General features: G+C 43.7%; 1 protein-coding gene across 2 annotated transcripts; it reads right to left on the bottom strand.

Moving 5' to 3' along the window:
- Positions 1 to 13: 13 nt before the first annotated feature.
- lmnl3 (lamin L3) lies at positions 14 to 20,323 on the bottom strand. 2 transcript variants are annotated; one of them, XM_056278313.1, is made up of 12 exons: positions 19,505 to 20,323; positions 18,611 to 18,767; positions 15,226 to 15,351; positions 10,719 to 10,889; positions 9,745 to 9,870; positions 9,176 to 9,396; positions 7,840 to 8,059; positions 5,998 to 6,105; positions 5,129 to 5,245; positions 4,527 to 4,640; positions 4,333 to 4,408; positions 14 to 1,403 (listed from the first exon to the last, which is right to left on the bottom strand). In XM_056278313.1, exons 1-11 carry the CDS (start codon positions 19,900 to 19,902, stop codon positions 4,370 to 4,372), a joined length of 1,797 nt encoding a protein of 598 aa, XP_056134288.1. In that variant the 5' UTR covers positions 19,903 to 20,323; the 3' UTR covers positions 14 to 1,403; positions 4,333 to 4,369. The 2 variants fall into 2 exon arrangements, with proteins under 2 accessions (XP_056134288.1, XP_056134289.1); XM_056278314.1 differs by lacking the exon at positions 4,333 to 4,408 and having other exon boundaries at positions 1,273 to 1,403.
- Between the last annotated feature and the right edge of the window lie 1,422 nt (positions 20,324 to 21,745).

Here is a 21,745-nt window from a genome sequence, read left to right as displayed (position 1 = left end):
CCTCAAACACAAGGGAACCAGACAAACAAGCAATGTATACTGATTTGGAGTGTATTTTTATTCAGCTTGACAAAGCATCAGTTTAAGCCAAAGGAGTTGGTGGAATATTTTTTTTAAAAATATTTTTGGGACAACCAGCAACCAAAAGGACATTTAAGCAGAAAAAGTAAGGTTTTTGTGACAACCGTTTGTTTTGTAAATGAGTGATAGGATGAACATCGATTGTGTCAAAGGAGACAACTGGTTTTCATGTCTTTTGACTTCATGTCAGCTGAAATCAACTGGACAAATGAAGAAATAGGACTGACAGAAGAAACCAAGCGACAACAGGTTGAACTGTGGACATTTGCAAGGATTTAATGGACCTTGCCTTAACACCACCACGACAATGTGAATAATGTCATTTGTCTGACAATTTGGCATATCCTAATCTTGCTGTGATGATCCTGCTAATTCTTTCCCATCCATCTTGTATGAGCCATGTCAGTCAATGTTTCCACACAGTGAAAAACAATCCGTAGCAATTTTACAGTTCTTTCAAATATGAATTGTAAAGGCAAGAAGTTTTAACAAGTGTCTTTGTTTAGAAAACTTTATTATGCAATTCACCATGTGTAGCTTTATTTCAATCTGTGCACATGACATTTAAATTAAATCGAGACAAAGTGTACCTCTCGTCATTTCAGTTGACACAAAAGCCACAAAGCTCAAACCAAGTTGTGAAGAAGCATTGTAGACGTTACAGCTAATGATTCACTTCTCAACGAGAAATGACATCTTAACAGTACCAGAGAGCTGACAATGCAACAGGAGCTGCATTGAAAGTTTTTGTGATCCTTTATTGCAGAGTTCCTTGGTGGATATACAGCACATAAAACAAAAACAAAACAAAAAAAAACTAGAGTGACAAAACTAGAGCAACTGTGACATGCATCTGATAGGAATAGCTTCAGGGTTATCATCTTATCATGACTTGCTAAAAACATTTGACAATTTTATAATCAAATTTGAAATAAATAAGTTAACTAGCAGCCATGCATTCCTAGCAGAATGTTGACACCCTTAACACCAGAATCCCCTAGTGTGGCTTTTCTTAAATACCCTACATTATGTATAAAAAGCAGTTCAGAGACAAAATTTCTGCTAAATGAGGAATACTGCTGGGTATGAGGCACTTTGCTTCACAGTGAAACTGATTAAAACAAACATTCAACATCTCTAAATCAGCTTCTCTGAGAGCAAAAGCAGTTGTTGCATGAGACACAAAGGGTTCCAGAGAGCCACCGGACACCCACTTCCCATAAGGTCAGACAATCCAGGTTTTCCAGGTAGGGATGGAAGTAAGGAGGAGGCAAAGACGGAAATTCTTACATTACAGCACAGCTTGCCTCCTTGGATAGATCCTGGGGGGAAAAAAAAACCCAAAAAAACAAAAAACACAATGGGGTTGAAGTAGCACAATGCAGAGAAACTGTTGGAAGAATTGCCATCATGAGACACGTGGTTTCCTCTCAAAGCAAATTAGTTCTCCGGTTTGGAGTTGGCTAGCAATGATGGCGCAGCTGAGGGAAAAGCATGCCAAGTAAGCCAACCTCTGAGATTAGGTAGTTTGGTGGGTGACAAACAAGTACATTTAAAACACAAATGCTTGGTATAAAGAGCAAAAATATGGGGGGGGGGGGGGATATAAGCCACAGGAATGATGCTTGACAAGCAGTTTATTCAGCAAACCTGCAAGTCCAAACTTGGTTGTTTTTCTATGAGCTCTGACAAACATTTGAAAGGATCTGATTTGTTGAAATGGCGGGTAAATTAAACTGGGAACATTTCACATGAATAAACAACAACACACTCACTAAAGTGGACTGCTAACGTAGGTTTGAAAATGTTTCACTGCACATCCATTTGGCAACTTCAGTTCTAATGTCGGGTGAAACATGGCTGGCTGGGGGGCGTCCAGGTAGCGTAGTGGTCTATTCCGTTGCCTACCAACATAGGGATCGCCGGTTCAAGACCCCATGTTACCTCCGGCTTGGTTGGGCGTCCCTACAGACACAATTGGCCAGGTCTGCGGGTGGGAAGCCGGATGTGGGTATGTGTCCTGGTCGCTGCACTAGCGCCTCCTCTGGTCGGTCTGGGTGCCTTTTGGGGGGGGGGGTAGCGTGATCCTCCCATGTGCTACATCCCCCTGGCGAAACTCCTCACTGTCAGGTGAAAAGAAGCGGCTGGTGACTCCACATGTATCGGAGGAGGCATGTGGTAGTCTGCAGCCCTCCCCGGCAGAGGGGTTGGAGCAGCAACCGGGCTGGCTTGGAAGAGTGGAGTAATTGGCCAGGTACAACTGGGGAGTAAAAAAAAACAAAAAAAAAAACATGGCTGGCTGGCTAGCTAACATTTCCATGGAGAAGCCACTCCCTTTAACGAGGGAGAACATAAATATGGACACTTACTTATGCAGAATGTCTTACTTTGGGTGCCATCCGAACGTGTCACCCCTCCTGCTTGGGGACTGGTTGGTGCGGCAAACCACCGAGGTATAGTGTAATAGCAGTATTATAAGTAGCTGACAGGTAGGAATGACTCATTCAGATGAGGCCAAAAGTAAAGCCCCTTCTGCACAAGTGTCCTCATTTAGGTCCTCACACTCAATTGTTGTGGCTTCGCCACGAAAAGACAGGGTTCTTCCACCAGACAGAGCTGAAGTAGCCAGTCAAATATGTGATGAAACCAGGGCTTAATTTGGGCTGGGTCAGGCTCTGGGACCTCCCAGATTGGGACCAGCACCTATTCGATTGGATCCGGCCACCTCCCTTGTCACTATCAAAATCTGTAAATAAATTGTGTAATATTTAATGTTATCTGTTCTGTCATTCTTTAATTTCCCATTGAAGTTACTCATAAATCACTTGTCTGCATTTTAAATATGATTAAAAAAAAAAGTACTCCAGGTCACTCAGTGACACCTGAAGTGTGTGAGATTTGCACACATCGTGTGAGCTAAAGTTACTGTAATTTGAATTAGGATACCCTCAGCAACAGGGAGGAAACTAGTAAAATGTCAAAAAGACGACCAAATTTGTTGAATTTCTTCAAATCAGTGGGTCAGGTAGACCCCAAACAGGTCAAAGTTGTTTCGGTGGATCGACAGGGTGGTGATAACGGCCCTGTTGATAGCACTGAAACGCAGTGAAGCTCGATAGAGACAGAACATATCACTCAGTTTGGTTTCTTAGCCTGCTTACTTTTCATGGTTGTAAATAGAACTTAAGGCCCCAATTCCATTTCCCCCCCATTGTACCGACCCACAGGCAGAAGGGAAACAACAGGAAAGTGAAGGGACCATCAACGAAAGTGAGAGACAGAGGGAGAGAAGCAAACCGTAAACAGCTGTTTCTACCCCTCCCCATCCCCGCTAATTTTGAGTAGTTATTGTGAATACTTTAATGTAAATAAATAATGCTTTGTGATGATAGCTTTATGTAGTGTTAACAGCTCGCACGTTGTCCAATATGCTCCAGGCACTAAGGATTTTTTACATTTTCTTCTTATACATTTATTTCTAGTTTTTCCCCTTATCCCACCCGATTAACCCAATGACATATGGCCGGAACTCTTGTCGAATAACTCCCCTGGCTCACGTTTCCACAGGAAGGAGATAGTCGTAACACCAGCTTCCTTCAAACTCGTGTCGGCTGCTCTCGCGATTTTACACGCTGAAGCCTCACATGGATTGCATTACCCTCAGGCCGCGAAGGAGACGTAGGGAGAATGCTTTCAGTTGCTTGGCTGCAGACGCCTGGGTGGGCCAGAGGGGTCGCTGGAGAACGACGAGTCCCCGAACACTACACCGATCTACACCCACTATCCCTCGGGTAAGGGTGGCCTAATGAATGCCTTACCCCGTGGACGCTCTGGCCGTGACCGGTTACAGCGAGTCTGGGATACGAACCTCCCAGCCACATGACGAGCGGGTTGCAAGAACGGCGGGTTATTCCGCGCACTAAGGATTTTTTGATGCGTTCCGTGACTTTTTCTTTCCCCGACCCACCGAAACAGCACCCTTTCTGTGTTGCGGGACCTCCCGATTTACAAATTAAGCACAGGTCAAAACGTTTTCAAACCAGTTTGCAGTCCAGTGGAGTTTATTATTTCTTTGCGCTGGGTGACTGAGATGAATTTACACAAACAGAATGGGAGCAGCAAACTCAGTGCGAGCATCTTCTAAAACGTGCAATGCACCAGGTGACTGAAGCAAAGTGCATAAGCATGTGAGCAAAGGGAAAAGCCTGGGCCTCATGGGGAAGAGCAGCAGCACCACAGGGCTCTCCTCACCTGCAGTGCAGGAGGCTGCCTTCTGTGCAACTCAGATTCAAGACACAGAGCAACACTTTTTTTTCCTTTTCTTTGGCTTTGCAAAAGAAATAGAACGAAAGCTGTCAGTTTTTAGACAATGTGATATTTATTGTGTTTTACAATTCATGATTGGACCTAGGGTGGTGTTTGTTTTTTTGAGTGTGGCCATTTACCTGTCTTCTGAAGTGTTGAATATCACTGCCTGCAACACACTCTTCATCGAACTCCAGCTCAGTTTCCAAATCACTTCTTCCTTGCATGCACACCACCCTGCGCTCTGCCATCTCCTAAAGATGACACCAGTAATGATTTAAGATCATTTATTTTGCTGACTTCAACAGAACTCCACTCAAGGTGATAATAAGCATTTGTATTTATTAAGATTATAAAAAGAACAGGGGAGAAGTAAAGACTACCGAGCTCCTTGGTTTATAGGAAACATCCTCAATAATTAAATTTTTAAGAAAAATTAAAAGACAAAATGTTAAAATTCACAAGACACATTTCCAAAATTTAAACCCTGTAAATAACAGTCACCTAATTAGCCAGGTCTAAGAACTCCCTGACAGCTGAATATCTAACAAAATAAAAACCAGATGTACTTGAGATCCAGCTAACCAGAGTTGGAAACCACCTCTATAAGGTGAAGAATTTCTGATCAAAATCAAAAATGTCAGTATATCAGTTTAATATCAGCCTACAAAACTGGCTTGTTACAACACTAATGGCTGTCACTGTGTAATTTGGTGTCATATTTCACACTAACTTTACATACCTCCTGGTCAGGATTCAGAAGGACCACTCTCATATCTGTGACTGGACCCCAGCTCCTGTGGCCCTGGAGGATGAAATCCCTAGGGTTGACCTCTACTTCTACACCTGCTGCCCAGATCTGACAGACACACACACACACACACACACACACACACACACACACACACACACACACACTTTTAGTTACTCCAATTCCAGAGCTTTGTAAAGCCAGACTGCTTAAATTGTCCAGACAGTGATTAAAAAAAAATAAATTCAGTGGCAAGGTTCATTTAATTTCATTTTTGAATAAGGTCAAATTGTCCATATGTACATATTTAACAGACATAATACCCCCCCCCCCTTCTCCCCAATTGTGCTTGGCCAACTGCCCTATTTCCCGAGCCGTTCTGGTCTCTGCTCCACCCCCTCTGCCAATCCAGGGAGGGCTGCAAACTAACAGGTCTCCTGTGATACATGTGGAGTCGCCAGCCGCTTCTTTTCACCTGACAGTGAAGTTTCACCAGGGGGATGTAGTGTGTGGGAGGATCATGCTATTCCCCCCAGTTCCCCCTCCCCCCAAACAGGCACCCCAACCAACCAGAGGAGGCGCTAGTGCAGCGACCAGGAGACATACCCACAACCGCCTTCCCACCCGCAGACACGGCCAATTGTGCGTAGGGATGCCTGACCAAGCCGGAGGTAACAGGGGGATTCAAACCGGCGTTCCCCATGCTGGTAGGCAACGGAAACAGACCACCATGCCACCCGGATGCCCAGACATAATATTTCAATCTTGTACATCATACCAAGGGTTCCACTTATCAGCATCTTGTTTAATGTACAGCTGGAGTATAACAACAGGTAATCCTTTTGTAACAGACGACTTACGGTGAGTGTCTGACCAGCAGGCAACACATAGGTGGGGGGGATCTCGAAGGAGATGTCACTCATTTCTGGGTAAGTCCTGCGAACCACCCATCCTCCTAGTGGCTGGTCCTGCAAAAATAAGACATGACAGAACATGGTGTCTAGGATTAAACGTGGGCTTTCACATTTCAGCTAGTAGACCTGCCAGATAAACATCATCATAATCATTATTACCATCATAGTATGTAGAGCAGACTCTTTGTTCTCTTAATGTTTGTCCCACTGAACATTAATGGTTATCCAAAAAAATTGCCTGCTTATTTTCACTGAATTTAAAAAAAACAACCTCCCTAAATACTTTTGTTGGCACTATAACCAAATAAAAAAGTGTACTTGCATCGCTATCATTGGGTGAAAAAAAAATCTAACATTTTTAACTTCAAGTCTAGAAACCTCTCAATTCTAAAGATGTTGTGAATGGACAGACTTTCAAATATATTTATCCCCTATTTGGTTTGTTGTTATCCCAACCAATATTTATTTTTCCTGGGCCAAAAAAACCCTATCCCACACTCTCCAAGCAGTCTTAGTGCCGATATGTGGGATTTTTCTCCACAGTTATTTCATCCATCTGGAATATGGAGTCAGGTTACATAACACTAACTGCCATCTTTACTATAGTAGGAAAACACTCTTTTCACCTCCCAAGTTTAGGCTCTTTATCTATCTCAAAGGGGGGTTGATACATAAAAGGGTGTGTGTGTGTGATTCCGTAACAATAAATACAATACAGGCTGATTAGCAATGGAAAGTCTAGCATAGACAGCAATGGCAAACGTATGCTAGACATAGGTATCTACACAGACAGCAGCTAGCATGCAGGGCAAAAGGCTAATACACAGTTAACAGTTAGCATGCAGCGCTAAAGGCTAATAATGACAGTGCAATAGGCTAGCTATTAGCAAACACTGAATAAACATTCAATAACATTCAATATATGAATGACAGTCACTTTAACAGTCACTAAACAATGTGCTTTCAATGTACAAGGGTATAAACAACAGGAAATTAGCAACCACAATGCACAGAAACAGTAGCTAACAATGCAGTAAAAAAAGAAAAACTATCACAGACTCTCACTGTTGAAATTTTTGACACAGTACTAACACAGCAGCAACCACGTCCCTACCCAAGCAGGAAAAGGGGTTGAAATGTGACGACAATGTGGCAATGCTTCTGCTGGACAGGCACTCTACCAATTCTAATATCAATATGACCGAACACTGTTCCCATTTAGTGTGTAATACATCAGTTTGCTTGGGTTTACTTTGGTCTGAGGATGGCATTTTTACAAAAGGTGGAAGTGGAGGTTCCTCCACTTTCCCCGCTGATTCTGCCAAAGCCCATTCCCTTGGCTGTGGTTTCGCTACATAGTAGGTAGGGACAGTACGAAAGACGATCATCCATTCATGCACGTCACTAATTAGATGACGAGGCATTTGCCTACCTTAAGAGAGTCATAGTTACTCCCGCCATTTCTAAACCAGGTTACACTTTGTAACCTCGTTTAGAAAAGTGCTATATAGATACATTTATTATTATTATCATCTTTATTATTATTATTATCTGTTTACTGCTGAGCTGACGGTACAAGCGACAATGACTGCAACACTATGTTTGTAGTTCTAAATGCCAGAGGGAGGGATAGATGGTGGAAATCACATATTTCAGCTGTAAGATGAAAAAGCTACTCAAGTGAACCCCTTCACAGAGGAAAAGGAAACGGTTCCGCACTGATCAAAACATAAACCCCTAAAAAGGGAGAAACCAATGTGAAGTTTGATCAAAGGTAGCACATCTTACCTCCTCAGAGTTGTTCTTCAAAATGACAAAGCTCCCGTCCACATCCAACTCTGCCACACTCACAGCTCCCTGAGTTGATGAATGTGTGGACATCTTGTAGGCAGGTGAGCTCCCGCAGGGTCCTTCATATTTGCGCTTCTTCCCTCGTGTCCTCCGGGCACTGTGCTCATGTGTCCACGACACAGTCTTACGCTCGGAGGGGCTTGGTGACAGGTGCAGCCTGAAAAAGTCAAAATAAGTCAGTTTTTTTATTTTCCCTTTAGTTTTCTCCCATCATGAAGGCACCTCTGAAAAAAAGCCCAATGCAGACCACAGTGCTGCACAGTAAACAAACAAACCAAAAGAAGTAAATAGTACAGAACAGGCAGGTCAAGAAGAGCAGTTAGTCTTAGAGAATTAAGATTTTCAGGCAAGCAAGGATCTTACCCATTTATTGAACTTATTTTCATTTTTCTTTCCTACCCTTGGCAGTGTTATTAAGGCTTCATTTGTTGTCAGGTATATTTGCCTATATTCTGGATATGAGACTGTTTTACACCTAATCATTTTCTACTCTTGCAGTCCATTTCTCTTGTAATAATGGATAAAACAGTTGTATTGGTGTTCATGCTTATAATTTCACAAACTTTTTCTTTTTTTGGATTTATCACCGTCTTTCTCCCCAATTGTACTTGGCCATTTACCCCACTCTTCCGAGCCATCCCGGTCACTGCTCCACCCACTCCACCCCCTTTGCTGATCCGCGGAGGGCTGCAGACTACCACATGCCTCCTCCGATACATGTGGAGTCACCAGCCACTTCTTTTCACCTGACAGTGAGGAGTTTCACCAGGGGGACGTAGCACGTGGGAGGATCATGCTTTTCCCCCCCAGTTCCCTCTCTCCCCTGAACAGGCACCCTGACCAACCAGAGGAGGCGCTAGTGCAGCGACCGAGACACATACCCACACGCGGCTTCCCAACCGCAGACACGGCCAATTGTGTCTGTAGGGACGCCTGACCAAGCCAGAGGTAACACGAGGATTCGAACCGGTGATCCTCATGTTAGTAGGCAATGGAATAGACCACTATGTTACCCGGACAACCCTTAGAAGTCTTTTTGAAAAAGAAAAAAAATTAAAAATTTAATCAAGGGTGGTTAAAGTGCTTGGTTATTATACCATGTACCTTGAATCATTGGACATCAGAAAAATAAAGAAGTAAAAACAAAACCTTTAACAGCAGTAACAAAAAGCATCTAATAATGACGACAATGCTTTTGTTGAGGATTCTGTGGGTACATGACGTTGATTTTCAGACAGCTTCCCAGCGCTGGTCTTTCTTGCACATGGCATACCTCTTTTCCTCCACCTCCAGCATCTTCCTGTAGGCATTGATCTCCATGTCCAGGGCCAGCTTGACATCCAGCAGGCTCTCATAGTCCTCCAACTGGCTAAACATTTGGCTGCGCATGGTCAGCAGCTCCTGCTCCTTTTGATGCAACTTCTGGTGCCATACCTCCCTCTCCCTGTCCAGGGTTCGCTCCAACTCCTGCACACGGCCCTCCAGCACGCCTTTCTGACAGAGGGAGAGAGAGAACACATGGAATGATACTATATCCATTTATGCATTTTCTTTTTCTTTTTGCAAGGTTTTAAGTTGTGAATGAGAAAAACTGAATGGAAAGGCATTGTATCGGAAATATCACAGTGATGTTTTTATGCTTGCATCAGTTCAAAAAGCTGACCTGTTGTAAAAAAAGATAAAATATGCAAGAGCAGGAAAGATGGGATTTTACAATTTCTCCAATGGCAGGTAACACATGTCAATCCCACTTTAGTATTAAATGTTTTTCATGCTGTTGTTTTGTTGTGCCCTAGGACTAATACTTTCAGGGTTTGTCATTGATTCATTTTAGCTACCTACCTCTTTCTGATACCGCAGTAGCTGGGAGCTGAGGCTCTCCATACGGAGCTTGGTTGTTGTAAGCTCATCTTTGGTGGCTGAAGCAACATCATTCTTCTCCAGCACAGCCTGTTGGGCATTCTCCAGCTGTAGAATGGAGAGAATTGAATGCCACCACACACACACACAGCATAGAAAACTTCCAAAATAATATTCTGTAAACTTCAAAAATAATATTCTGTTGGAGTGAAACAAACATACTGTTGATTGAGTAGTCTGCTATTGAAAAATAATGATGTACATCTACATGTAATAGGACACATTACACAAGCAGATTTAATTTTTCTGCTCTGACCAGCAGTCCTTGCTAATCCTCTCACCTTCTCCACCTGTCCACTCACCAGTAAAAGCTGCACTGTCTGATGCTTCTCTGTACAAACTGGCTGGCTCCCTAAACAACAATTTAAATTTAAAACAGTTTGGAGAAAAGGCGGGTGAGGAATGGTGAAGTCAGCCACTGAGGAGCAACAAACAACAACAACAACAACCACAATAACAAATGCATGAATGTGAGAAAACCACACAAGGGAAGAAAAGTCAAGCACTTTTTTCCAGCCATGCCTCACTTCCCATTCACACAATTAAGCAGTGGGAACTGCCCATTAAAACCAGTTTTCCACTGTTAGCCACTGAGCAGCTCCAATGCAACAGATGGGGGTTAAGTTAAGTGCTTTGCTGAGGAGCACATTGGTGGTAACTGTTAAAAGGGAAAGACGTCACTGCCAATTATCTCAATTGGTCCAAAAATTTGAACTAGCAACCTTTCTTTCATAGGACCATTGGCTGTACCACCACCCTAGTATCTCATATTTGGCTAAAAGAGTATTCTCTACCTGAGAAAAAAAAACCCTGCAGTAAGTGTGTCACTTATGTTGCGGTTTAGATGTTGGTGTACTCTTAACTAGCATTGTGTGTGTGTGTGTGTGTGTGTGCACCTTGGTACTAAAGGTCTTCTCTAGCTCCTCTTTGTACTGTTGGATCTGGGAGTCATGTTCCTTGCGGAGTTGTTGCATCGCGTCAGCCAGTTTACTTTCAAACTCTCTCCGTCTTCCTGAGTCCACCTCCACCAGACGGCTTTCATGTCTGCTTCGGATCTCCTGCATCTCCTATACACAAGACACGTGGTTGGAACTACCAATCAATCCACTGTGAAAAGGCTGTGTGGGAAATCTGACATAGCCGCCATTTGCTAGTTATTTTTGTGTGATTTCTGAAGTTGCAAATATGACAAGCTGAATGGAAACTCAAAATCAAATAAAATATAAAGTAAAAATATCTTAACATAGAAAAGGTGGAAAAGTTGACCAAGTTTCAAATTTTTATATTGATAAGTAATTGCTCAGCCCTGCTCGATTTGTCCATCAAATAGTTTTGATGATGAAGTCTATTTGTGGGAGATTGCTTATTTATTTTGAGGGGGGGGGGGTCTGCTAAAACTGTGGCATCTGATTTGCCTCTTTAATTTCTTGACTTCTCAAAAACATTTGGATTGAACATGGCTTGTGTTTATGAGGCTGAAAGATGTAGAGTCTAAAAGCTGCACTGCCTCACATGTCTGTGGCTACTTTTAAGTCTATCCATCCATCCGTTATTCAAACCGCTTATCCTGCTCTCAGGGTTGCAGGGATGCTGGAGCCTATCCAAGCAGTCATTGGGCGGCAGGTGGGGAGCCACCCGCCAGTGCTAACCACTGCGCCACCGTGCAGCCTGTTTTAAGACTAACTGTGACCCAATTCCACTTTTTTGCTCAACATGTGGCACACAGATCGCACATGTATTATGACCATGTAACTGGGAAAAAAAGTTCATGGAATCTGATATTTTCAGATCTAATTTTGACAACATTCGTAAATGGAAATATATTGGATAGGAATCTGATATCTGCCAATGTGACTAATGTAACCACACAGATCAGATTTTTTTAGGGTCATTAAAAATCACACATCTTTCAAAATGTGACACTCTCACTCGGCAAATTTTGAATGATGCGGCGTACACGTGTGGTTCTTTACCTCCATATTGTTGACAAATTCTCATGTAGGCCTATGCATACAGGTTATTTCAAGTGCAATCCAGAGTTATGGTGTAAGCACAGGAATTGGATATGGGTCACTTTTTTAAAAAGCAGGCATAAACTGGTGGTCAAAATAAATAAATAAATAGAATACAGGTAAAAAAATAACTGGGCATCAACACCTGTGGTGTAAGCATAGCCTACACTCACTGGCCACTTTATTAGGTACACCTTGCTAGTACCGGGTTGGACCCCCTTTTGCCTTCAGAACTGCCTTAATCCTTCGTGGCATAGATTCAACAAGGTACTGGAAACATTCCTCAGAGAGTTTGGTCCATATTGACATGATAGCATCACGCAGTTGCTGCAGATTTGTCGGCTGCACATCCATGATGCGAATCTCCCAGTCCACCACATCCCAAAGGTGCTCTATTGGATTGAGATCTGGTGACTGTGGAGGCCATTTGAGTACAGTGAACTCATTGTCATGTTTAAGAAACCAGTCTGAGATGATTCGAGCTTTATGACATGGCGCGTTATCCTGCTGGAAGTAGCCATCAGAAGATGGGAACACTGTGGTCATAAAGGGATGGACATGGTCAGCAACAATACTCAGGTAGGCTGTGGCGTTGACACGATGCTCAATTGGTACTAAGGCGCCCAAAGTGTGCCAAGTAAATATCCCCCACACCATTACACCACCACCACCAGCCTGAACCGTTGATACAAGGCAGGATGGATCCATGCTTTCATGTTGTTGACGCCAAATTCTGACCCTACCATCCGACTGTCGCAGCAGAAATCGAGACTCATCAGACCAGGCAACGTTTTTCCAATCTTCTATTGTCCAATTTTGGTGAGCCTGTGCGAATTGTAGCCTCAGTTTCCTGTTCTTAGCTGACAGGAGTGGCACCCGGTGTGGTCTTCTGCTGCTGTAGTCCATCTGCCTCAAGGTTCGACGTGTTGTGCGTTCAGAGATGCTCTTCTGCATACCTCGGTTGTAATGAGTGGTTATTTGAGTTACTGTTGCCTTTCTGTCAGCTCGAACCAGTCTGGCCATTCTCCTCTGACCTCTGGCATCAACAAGGCATTTTCGCCCACAGAACTGCCGCTCACTGGATATTTTCTCTTTTTCGGACCATTCTCTGTAAACCCTAGAGATGGTTGTGCGTGAAAATCCCAGTAGATCAGCAGTTTCTGAAATACTCAGACCAGCCCGTCTGGCACCAACAACCATGCCACGTTCAAAGTCACTTAAATCACCTTTCTTCCCCATTCTGATGCTCGGTTTGAACTGCAGCAGATCGTCTTGACCATGTCTACATGCCTAAATGCATTGAGTTGCTGCCATGTGATTGGCTGATTAGAAATTTGCGTTAACGAGCAGTTGGACAGGTGTGCCTAATAAAGTGGCCGGTGAGTGTATATGCATTTGTAGTATTGGACTTGGGTCTAGAGTAGAGCTGTCCAAGAATAATTGGATATTGGGATACTTGTTCAGCAAGTTGGTACTCTGACACAATTTCAGTATTCAGATGCTACCCCCCCACCCCAGGAGTTTAGATATACAGCATCCTGACCACCTATCCTGTAGTGTAAACCATGATCTTCATCTTCTTTGTATACTAATGAGTCAGGAAAGTCGATGACATCCAATTGGTTTACTAACCTGCTAGCATATGTAGCTATGCTACCAGCATTAATGACATTGGTTAACTTAGCATTATCATCAACATATAAAAATGAAGGTAAAGCTATCCACTCACCTTGTGCATGTTGCAGCATTTGTAACAAAAATGACCTTCTGCTCCTTTCCTGTCATCGATCACCCGTTTTCAAAGCATTTCCTAAATTGGGTCTATTCAAACTGTACCCGTGTTCATTTGTTTAATGAAAACATTTCAAAACTACAACATTTTGTTTTCACTTTGTTTTTCATAATCCATACCGAAAGGGAACGATTGATCACTGTAGGGGCATTCCTTATCTAACTTAGGCCTTGATTGGTTTTAAGTGACTAAATAATTCAGGAGAAATATTTGAACAAATTTGTAATTTGTGATATTGGGCTATACAAATCAAATTAATTTGAATTGATTTGAATATTTATTTTGGAAAATCACTGAATATCCGAAGCTTGAAAGTAAAAAAAATAAAAAAGTATTAGGGACAGCCCCTGACTAAGGTCTTGGCTCAAACAAGTTAGGGTTTTAGATAAAGAGAGAACTTTTTGGCTGGTCCTTACTTCAGTCACTCTAAAACAGTACTAAGTTATATTGACAAATACCATTAGAATTGCTTTTAGTTTAGGCGATGTATTGTTGACAGCTAGGAGTACGAGATTGCCTCATAAACCACACTTATCTGCATCCGGTGTGGGAAGATGGCGGCGCGAATTCATGTTTGCAGCGGCTTCACCCGGTACTGGTGTGGGAAGATGGCGGTGTGAACTTACGTTTGCGGTGGCCTCACCCAGTATCATCCATGCTGTGTCTTTGTCCACGTCTGCATCTGTTTGTTCTGTCTTCGCTTGATGGCTGGGAGAGCTGGCACTGGATCGGCTGGGAGAGCTTGGTCTGCTGTGTCCTGTGGGCCCAGGGACCACAGCCCTGATTGAAGCTGTGCCCGAAGAGGTAACAGCAAGGGTGGTGTGACAGGACACAGAAGCAGGACAGGCTAAGCTAACTGCTAACCCATGCAGACCGGCAGTTCCGTTGACACCAAGGGCAGTCTGGCGGCGGCCTCGCCTAGTGAAGACTGTGTTTTAGTGTTGTCATGTGGAGAGGCGTGTCGAAGCTGTCTGGCTGGGAGAGCTGGTGTTGGATCGGCTGGGGGAGCCTGGTCTGCTGCGTCTGGTGGGTCCAAGGACCACGTCCCTGCCGAAGATGCGCCCGTGGAGGAAAAACTGAGGGCAGTCTGACAGGATGCAGAAGCAGGGCAGGCTAAACTAACTGCTAGCCCACACAGACCAGCAACTCTGACAGTCATCCTGGCTGACGTTCATTCTCTGGATAGTGGAATTTTTGGACTGTGTTGCACTGAGTGGACTGTGCTGTCAACGGTGTGTTTTTTGTTTTCTTTTTGCGCTTGGTTCTGTCTGTTTTTGTATGTTTTTGGTGGTGTCATTTTGGGAAACTTGGGATGTGCATTTTTGTCTTTTGTGTCGCAGTGCTGTGGGAAACGTAATTTTGTTTCTTTTGTGTACACAACATGTAAGAAATGACAATAAATTGTTCCCGATTCCTGATTATCTTGTGAGAAAATGTTCTAAAGTAGTATTGGCTAAGGTGGAAGTTTTGCTAGGCACATGGTCTACTCATAACATCGGTCTGGCTTGTGAGGGCAGGTATGAATGGCATTCATTATCAAAACAAAAAAAAAAGCTCATCCTCAGCGCGAGTACCTCCAAGGACTGCACTCTATGGTACCTGATCACTGATGCTCTTCTGGAGATCCAACTGTTCTTTGAGAGTCTGCATTCTGTTCTCCATATCCACCCTCCTCAGCATTTCAGAGCTCAGCTGGGTCTTAGTCTCTGACAGCACCGCCTCCATCTGGTGTCCATAAACATGCAAACGCACATACCATGGGTTTTTTTTTTAACAAATACAATGGATTATGCAAGTTTAAAAAGGAAACTGGTAACAGAAACTTTCAAGGCAAAATAAACGGAAATAATTAAGTATATACATTTGATAGCTATTTTTGCTGAAGTTCTTTGGTAATTGAGTGCATTTGGTGATATGATAAAACAATTTAGCTTTGGTCTTATACTCGTTTTACTTGTTTTGATGAACGTAGACAGCTTAATGTGAAAAATACTAGCCGAGTGGATGCATTAGCTTACATTGCTTCCAGTTTTTAGGGACCTGCAATAGGTGGAATCACTGGAATATCAATATTTGATCCTCAGACATGCGGTAGTTTATGTATAAAATCCATCTTAAGAGAGCTACACAGAAAAAAGTTAAACTTTAACTGAAGGTTAATAGAAAGCAAACTACATATTGGAACAATTCAGATGGGGCCAGGTACACTATCACTGTTGCAGAACATTGCTAGATAACTTCAATTTTGAGATTTTCACTATAAGTAGCATCATAAGCATCTTTATCCATGCTCAGTAATCCAGGTAAGAAAATCAAAGAAAGTTGAATCAGTTCATCCGGACACAACATTTATTGACAGATACGTTTAGTGACCTCTTCAGTCTAAACTGACTGCAGGTACCCCCACCCTTATAATTAATACAGTGGCATAATGATCGAAACCAACAACCAGTTTCATATGCAAATAAGGGTGTGACCACTGACTAGAGTTTCAAAGGCCATGTGTACTATTCAGAGAGGGTTTGGGAATGTTTGCAATCACAGCATTGTAAGATGGCAACAGATGTACTCTTAGCCCCCCCCCCCCCATCAGTTCAGGGGTGGTTGTTACCTCTTCACAAAGATGGCCTCTTTGACTCCCCATTCAAACCATTGTTCCTCGCTATCAAGGATGTTCACATCCTCATTACTGAAAGAGTGGCCAGTGGCCTGTAGATGGGTGTAGACTGTGGAGTCCTAGCCTGACATGTTAGCGCTTCTGTGTTGTGCCATTCTTTTGGCCTGCGTCCGTTTAGTTTCCCCAGTGTCCAAGTCACTGCAATCCTCCTGGCACTTAACAGCGTACACTATATTGTTCTGTTTGTGCTGGGGGACCCGATGTTCTGGCTGGACCAACTTTTGGTGCAGTGTGTTGAGGTTTGAAAGCAACAGAGACTCGCCATTTTGAAAATACGCATCTCAGCTTTTCTGACACTCCCGCCACATACAGAATCGCCACTGGAAGGTGGTGATTCCAGAGGAGGACAACACGTAGGCAGCCGTTGTCCTTCTCCTCTCTTTGATCGGCTGGTGCACTGTTTGGGCGTCTTCCTGGCTTTGACCAATGCCCAGTTAGGATAACCACAGTTAACCAGGGCCTGTTTAAAATGGGATTTCTCCCCTTCCCCAGCTGTTGTGTCAATGGGGACATTGTCAGCTCAGTGGTACAGTGTCCCGTTGACTCCTAGTTTGTGCTCCAGTGGATCATGAGAGTCAAGCCTTAAGTACTGATCAGTATGTGTTGGTTTGTGGTAAACATCAACAATCAAATGTCCCCCATCACCAATTGCAATTTCACAGTCTAAGAAGGCTAACCTGTCATTTTTCACATCATGCCTGGTGAACTTGATGGGGTTGTCCACAGAGTTAATGTCGTCGGTGAAATGTGGTACGTCCTGAGATTTCATTTTAACCCAGGTGTCATCCACAAATCTGAAGCGATGGCTAGGTGGTGTCCCTGTGTAGGACATCAGAGCCCTCTTTTTGACTTCTTCCATATACAAGTTGGCCACTACAGGTGACACTGGGGAACCCATAGCACACCCATGCCTCTGCTTATAGTACTGCCCCCTCTATGCAGACACTCTTGGTTAGTGTTAAGTATGGTCCTATTAATAAGGGTGGGGTCTTTTTGTAATTTCATACAGACTACCTCCACTGCTTCATTAACAGGAACGCACGTCGAGAGACTTAACATCATAAGACACCATTGTTTCATCCTTCTCCATAATCATGTCCCTCCCTAATCCTCTTTGAATAGAACATATGGCCTTTGAAACTCTAGTTAGTGGTCACACCCATATTTGCATATGAAATTGGTCGATGGTTTCAGTCATTAGACAACTGTCTTATACTGTGTTGTTTAAGGGATGGGGACACCTGCAGTCAGTTTAGACTGAAGATGTCAGTTAAGTGATGAAACGCATCTGTCAATAAACGTATCCAGATGAACCGATTCAACCTTCTTTGATTTTCCTACCTGGATTATTGAGCATGCATCAAGATGTTTATTGAAAGAAACTTTCCATCACTCATCTAAGTGACCTCTTCAGTCTAAATTGACTGCAGGTATCCCCACCCTTATAAACAATGCAGTGGCGTAACGATTGAAAACAACGATCGGTTTCATATGCAAATTGCCGTGAGCATTAATCAGAATTTCAATGGCAATATGTACTATTTGCAGAGGATTTGGGAATGTTTGCAATCACAACATTGTAAGATGGTTTCAGATGTACTAAGATGTACCAGTGCACCAGTCGATCAAAGATAGGAGAAGGACAACAGCTGCCTAAGCACCTGTTGCTGTGACTTGTACATTGGGGGAATCAAACCAAACAGATACTGTGTTGTGCCTAGAAGATGGCACAACACAGAAGAGCTAACATGTCAGGTCAGGACTCTGCAGTCTACACCCATCTACAGGCCAGTGGCCTCTCTTCCAAGGATGAGGATGTGCACATCCTTGATAGGGAGGAACACTGGTTTGAACAGGGAATCAAAGAGGCCATCTATGTGAAGTGGGAATTAACGTCCCTGAACTGAGGGGGGAGGGGGGGTAAGAGTACGTCTATCACCATCTTACAATGCTGTAATTGCAAACATTCCCCAATCCTCTGTGAATAGTATACATGGCCATTGTAACTCTAGTTAATGGTTACGGTAATTTGCATATGAAACTGATCGTTGGTTTCGGTCATTAAGCCACTGTATTGTTTATAAGGGTGGGGGTACCTGCAGTCAGTTTAGACACACTTAGATGAGTGCTGAAACGTTTCTCTCTCAATAAACATTGTGTCTAGATGAACTGATTCAACTCTGTGATTTCCTTACCTGAATTATTGAGCATGCATAAAGACATTGTCCAAATGTTGTTCAAATTTTCAACAAAAAAACCCTTCATGGATTCACTGACAGATGGATGCAAGCCTTTTTAGGTACATACATTTTCCAGTTGGGTCTGAAGGTCCAGCATGTCACTGCTGAGATTCCTGTTCTGTGACAGCACTTTGGTGTACTCTGCTTCCTTGGAGGTCAGGGTGGCCTCAGTGTTCCTCCACTGAGCTAAAGCATGAGCCAGGTCAGCCTCCTTCTTCTGGTTCCTGATGAGGGGGAAAATAGCCATAAGAAAAAACAAAAACAAACAAACAATACTGTTTACACATCAGCAAAAGAGAGCGGACTGAACACCTTATCAGATCATCTCGCAATCAAGAAAACAAAACAAAACAAGGACACATGCTCATTAATTTACAAAGAACAGAGCCTTGCTTTGAAAGAAACAACCTCTTAAATCTCTTCTTGACACTCATCTTTTTAAAACTGCTTTTTAGTCAAGCACTTAGTGACTTTGTGTTTTTTGAGAAGTAGTTAATAAATAAATCGTCATCACAGATCATTGGTGTTTAACACCCTTGCTCAGTGTGTGAAGTCATGAGAGAGAGAGAGAGAGAGAGAGAGAGAGAGAGAGAGAGACGGTGCACTTTTGCCACGAAAAACGAGACACCTCCTCACCCCCAGATCCCATCCTCCACAGTTTGCACCCTGCATATGGGTTGTGGGGCTCCAGGGTCATACACCATTCCCACGTGAGGCAGATAATGTAGAAAAGTGGTAGCCTGCTTTCAGTCACGTTTTCTAAAAAACGAGGGGCAGCGCTTATGAACGAGTTGCGTTGTATACTGTGTGTACCAGCCAGACACAATGCACCCCTCAGAGAAAGACACGAGTCTTTTGAGTCTATAACCCAGATAACTCTCTCTCTCTCTCTCTCTCTCTCTCTCTCTCTCTCACACACACACACACACGCACACGCACACGCACACGCACACGCACCTACCTGGTTTGCAGCTTCTTGTGGTCCTCGATGAGACTCCCATAGTCTATCTGCAGACGGGCTCTCTCGTTGGCCAAATCGTCCAGAGACTTCCGCAGGTCGGCCAGCTCCACATCGTACAGCCGCCGCACGTTGCCCATCTCCCGGCTCTTTGCCTCCTCTTTGTCCTCCAGCAGCAGCAGCATGGAGGACCTCTCATTCTCCAGCTCCTGGACCCGCTGGATGTAGTTTGCAAGACGATCGTTGAGGTGGCGGAGCTCGTCTTTCTCCTGCATGCGGGAGAGGCGGTTCGGGCTGATGCCGCTCGCCGGGGACGGGCCCGGACTGGCTGCGACGCGTCGGCTAGCGGAGCGTGTGGCGCGGCTGGTGGAGGTGTCCGGGGTGGAGGTGGCAGAAGCCATGGCGGTGGACCGTTACACTTGCAGGTTTCAATCAAACAAATCAAAACAGCCCCAACCAAGAGGTTTCGGGGGGGGGGGGCACCAAACACGCACACACAATGCGTTGCGCACCTCCTTCCCCGAGCGACTGTGCGGCGGAGAGGGAAAAATTGAGTATTTTGAAACGATTCAGACGGTTTAAAAAACAAATCACATCGAAGCAATTCAAATCAGGTCATCGATTATCATCATTACTATCCCACATGGCAAACCTGGGTTCAGCCTTGAAGAATGTATTTCTTTCAACAACAAACCCCCCCAAAAAAAACCCACGGTGAATAGTCCGCAATAACATGCGACTGGCACTGATCAATAAAGTTCAGCTAGTCGGTCGTAAAACGCAGCACGATCCTCCACCGGGTCAGCTGATGAGGCAGCAATGACTGGCCGGATCTCTCCGCAGATGATGTCACTGCTACGATACCACGTGGGAATCTGCCCTATTTAAAGGAGTAGTTTATTACACAGTCTATCCCGTCCACGATTAAATGACTCGACATTGACATCACAATGTGTCAATCACCGCAAAGAATCAGCTGCGGATAATTGCTGTGTTCTCTAATTTACCTCCCAAATCACAGAGGGACGGAAGCGTGCGAGACCCGTCTAGTTGGTGCGTGTGATTTTAACGTGAAAGCGACACCTCACTTTACAATCATCGCTGATTATTTTTTAAGTCAATTCGAATCAATTAAAACGTCTGAAAGACGGGGGATCGCGTCCTGTCTCAAGCCCAAGTGGTTGTTGGCGGTATTTGGCCGCAGGGGGGAGACAAACATCTATGATTGTCTCCCCCCTGCTTCTGAACCACAGTTTTTGTGCCAAACGTAGATCTAATTAACATGAACTATGGCATGGTATCTATCTATCTATCTATCTATCTATCTATCTATCTATCTATCTATCTATCTATCTATCTATCTATCTATCTATCTATCTATCTATCTATCTATCTATCTATCTATCTATCTATCTATCTATCATAATCATGTTTATTGGCCATGTAGGTTTGCACTACATGGAATATAACTCCGGTTTCGTGACTCTCAGTGTATTTAACATAGAAGAACGACACTAAAACACAGCAATTTTCAGATATACACACAAGGATTGACTATATACAGGCGAAATAAGAGGTGATAAAGTACAATGGTGTTAGAGATGCTGAAATAGATGTTAGCAAGTTATTTACATGCATGCCTGAGGTAGATGGACATGACAGAGAATACCAGTATATGTACAATTTACAGTGCAGTATGTACAAAATGGTTGGATTTATTTGACAGCGTCAAGCATTCATTTCAATGACAGATCCATCTGTCTGTCTGTCTGCCTATCTGTCTGTTTGTCTGTCGCTCTCTCTCTCTCTCTCTCTGTCTGTCTGTGCACATGACAATATGCCTATTCGTCTGTTTCTTGGCCCATCCATCCACCCATCTTCAAAAATTAGGCTTTTTTATAAAGCAGTAGCCTGGACAAAAAAAGAAGTAGGGAGACAAAGGCCTCAAGGTCTTTTTGCTCACTATTGCTTTTTGATGTCTTCATTAGTCAAAGTCCCCTTCATACTCTGCCAGGTTCTGTTCCTCACCTCATAATAAAAGGGGGTAAGTCGTGCCCCCCTGGCACACACCAATACAGCCTTTGATCCTCCCTCCCCCTCTCCATGCCATGGCGAGTGACAGCTCTATTTTGGCTGCATAATCAGACGAGGAGGAGAGCACTGTATTGCACCGAGGCGAGTGATGTACACTGACAGAAACCACAGGCCACATAAGACACTCCGTCTGGTGGGGTTTGTTTCAGT

This window comes from Lampris incognitus, chromosome 4 (genome assembly GCF_029633865.1).
Source record: "Lampris incognitus isolate fLamInc1 chromosome 4, fLamInc1.hap2, whole genome shotgun sequence".
In the NCBI taxonomy this organism is placed as follows: domain Eukaryota; kingdom Metazoa; phylum Chordata; class Actinopteri; order Lampriformes; family Lampridae; genus Lampris; species Lampris incognitus.
The sequence above is the reverse complement of the archived record's forward strand: the minus strand, read 5'-3'. Positions and strand labels throughout refer to the sequence as shown.

Bases quoted from the DNA above. Each gene is read 5' to 3' on its own strand.
- lmnl3 (XM_056278313.1), bottom strand. From the start codon at position 19,902: ATGGCTTCTGCCACCTCCACCCCGGACACCTCCACCAGCCGCGCCACA. The intron at 15,352-18,610 runs GTATGTACCTAA...TATGGACACCAG, and splicing joins TTCAGACCCAACTGGAAAAT to ATGGAGGCGGTGCTGTCAGA. The intron at 9,397-9,744 runs GTAGGTAGCTAA...TCCCTCTGTCAG, and splicing joins TACTGCGGTATCAGAAAGAG to AAAGGCGTGCTGGAGGGCCG.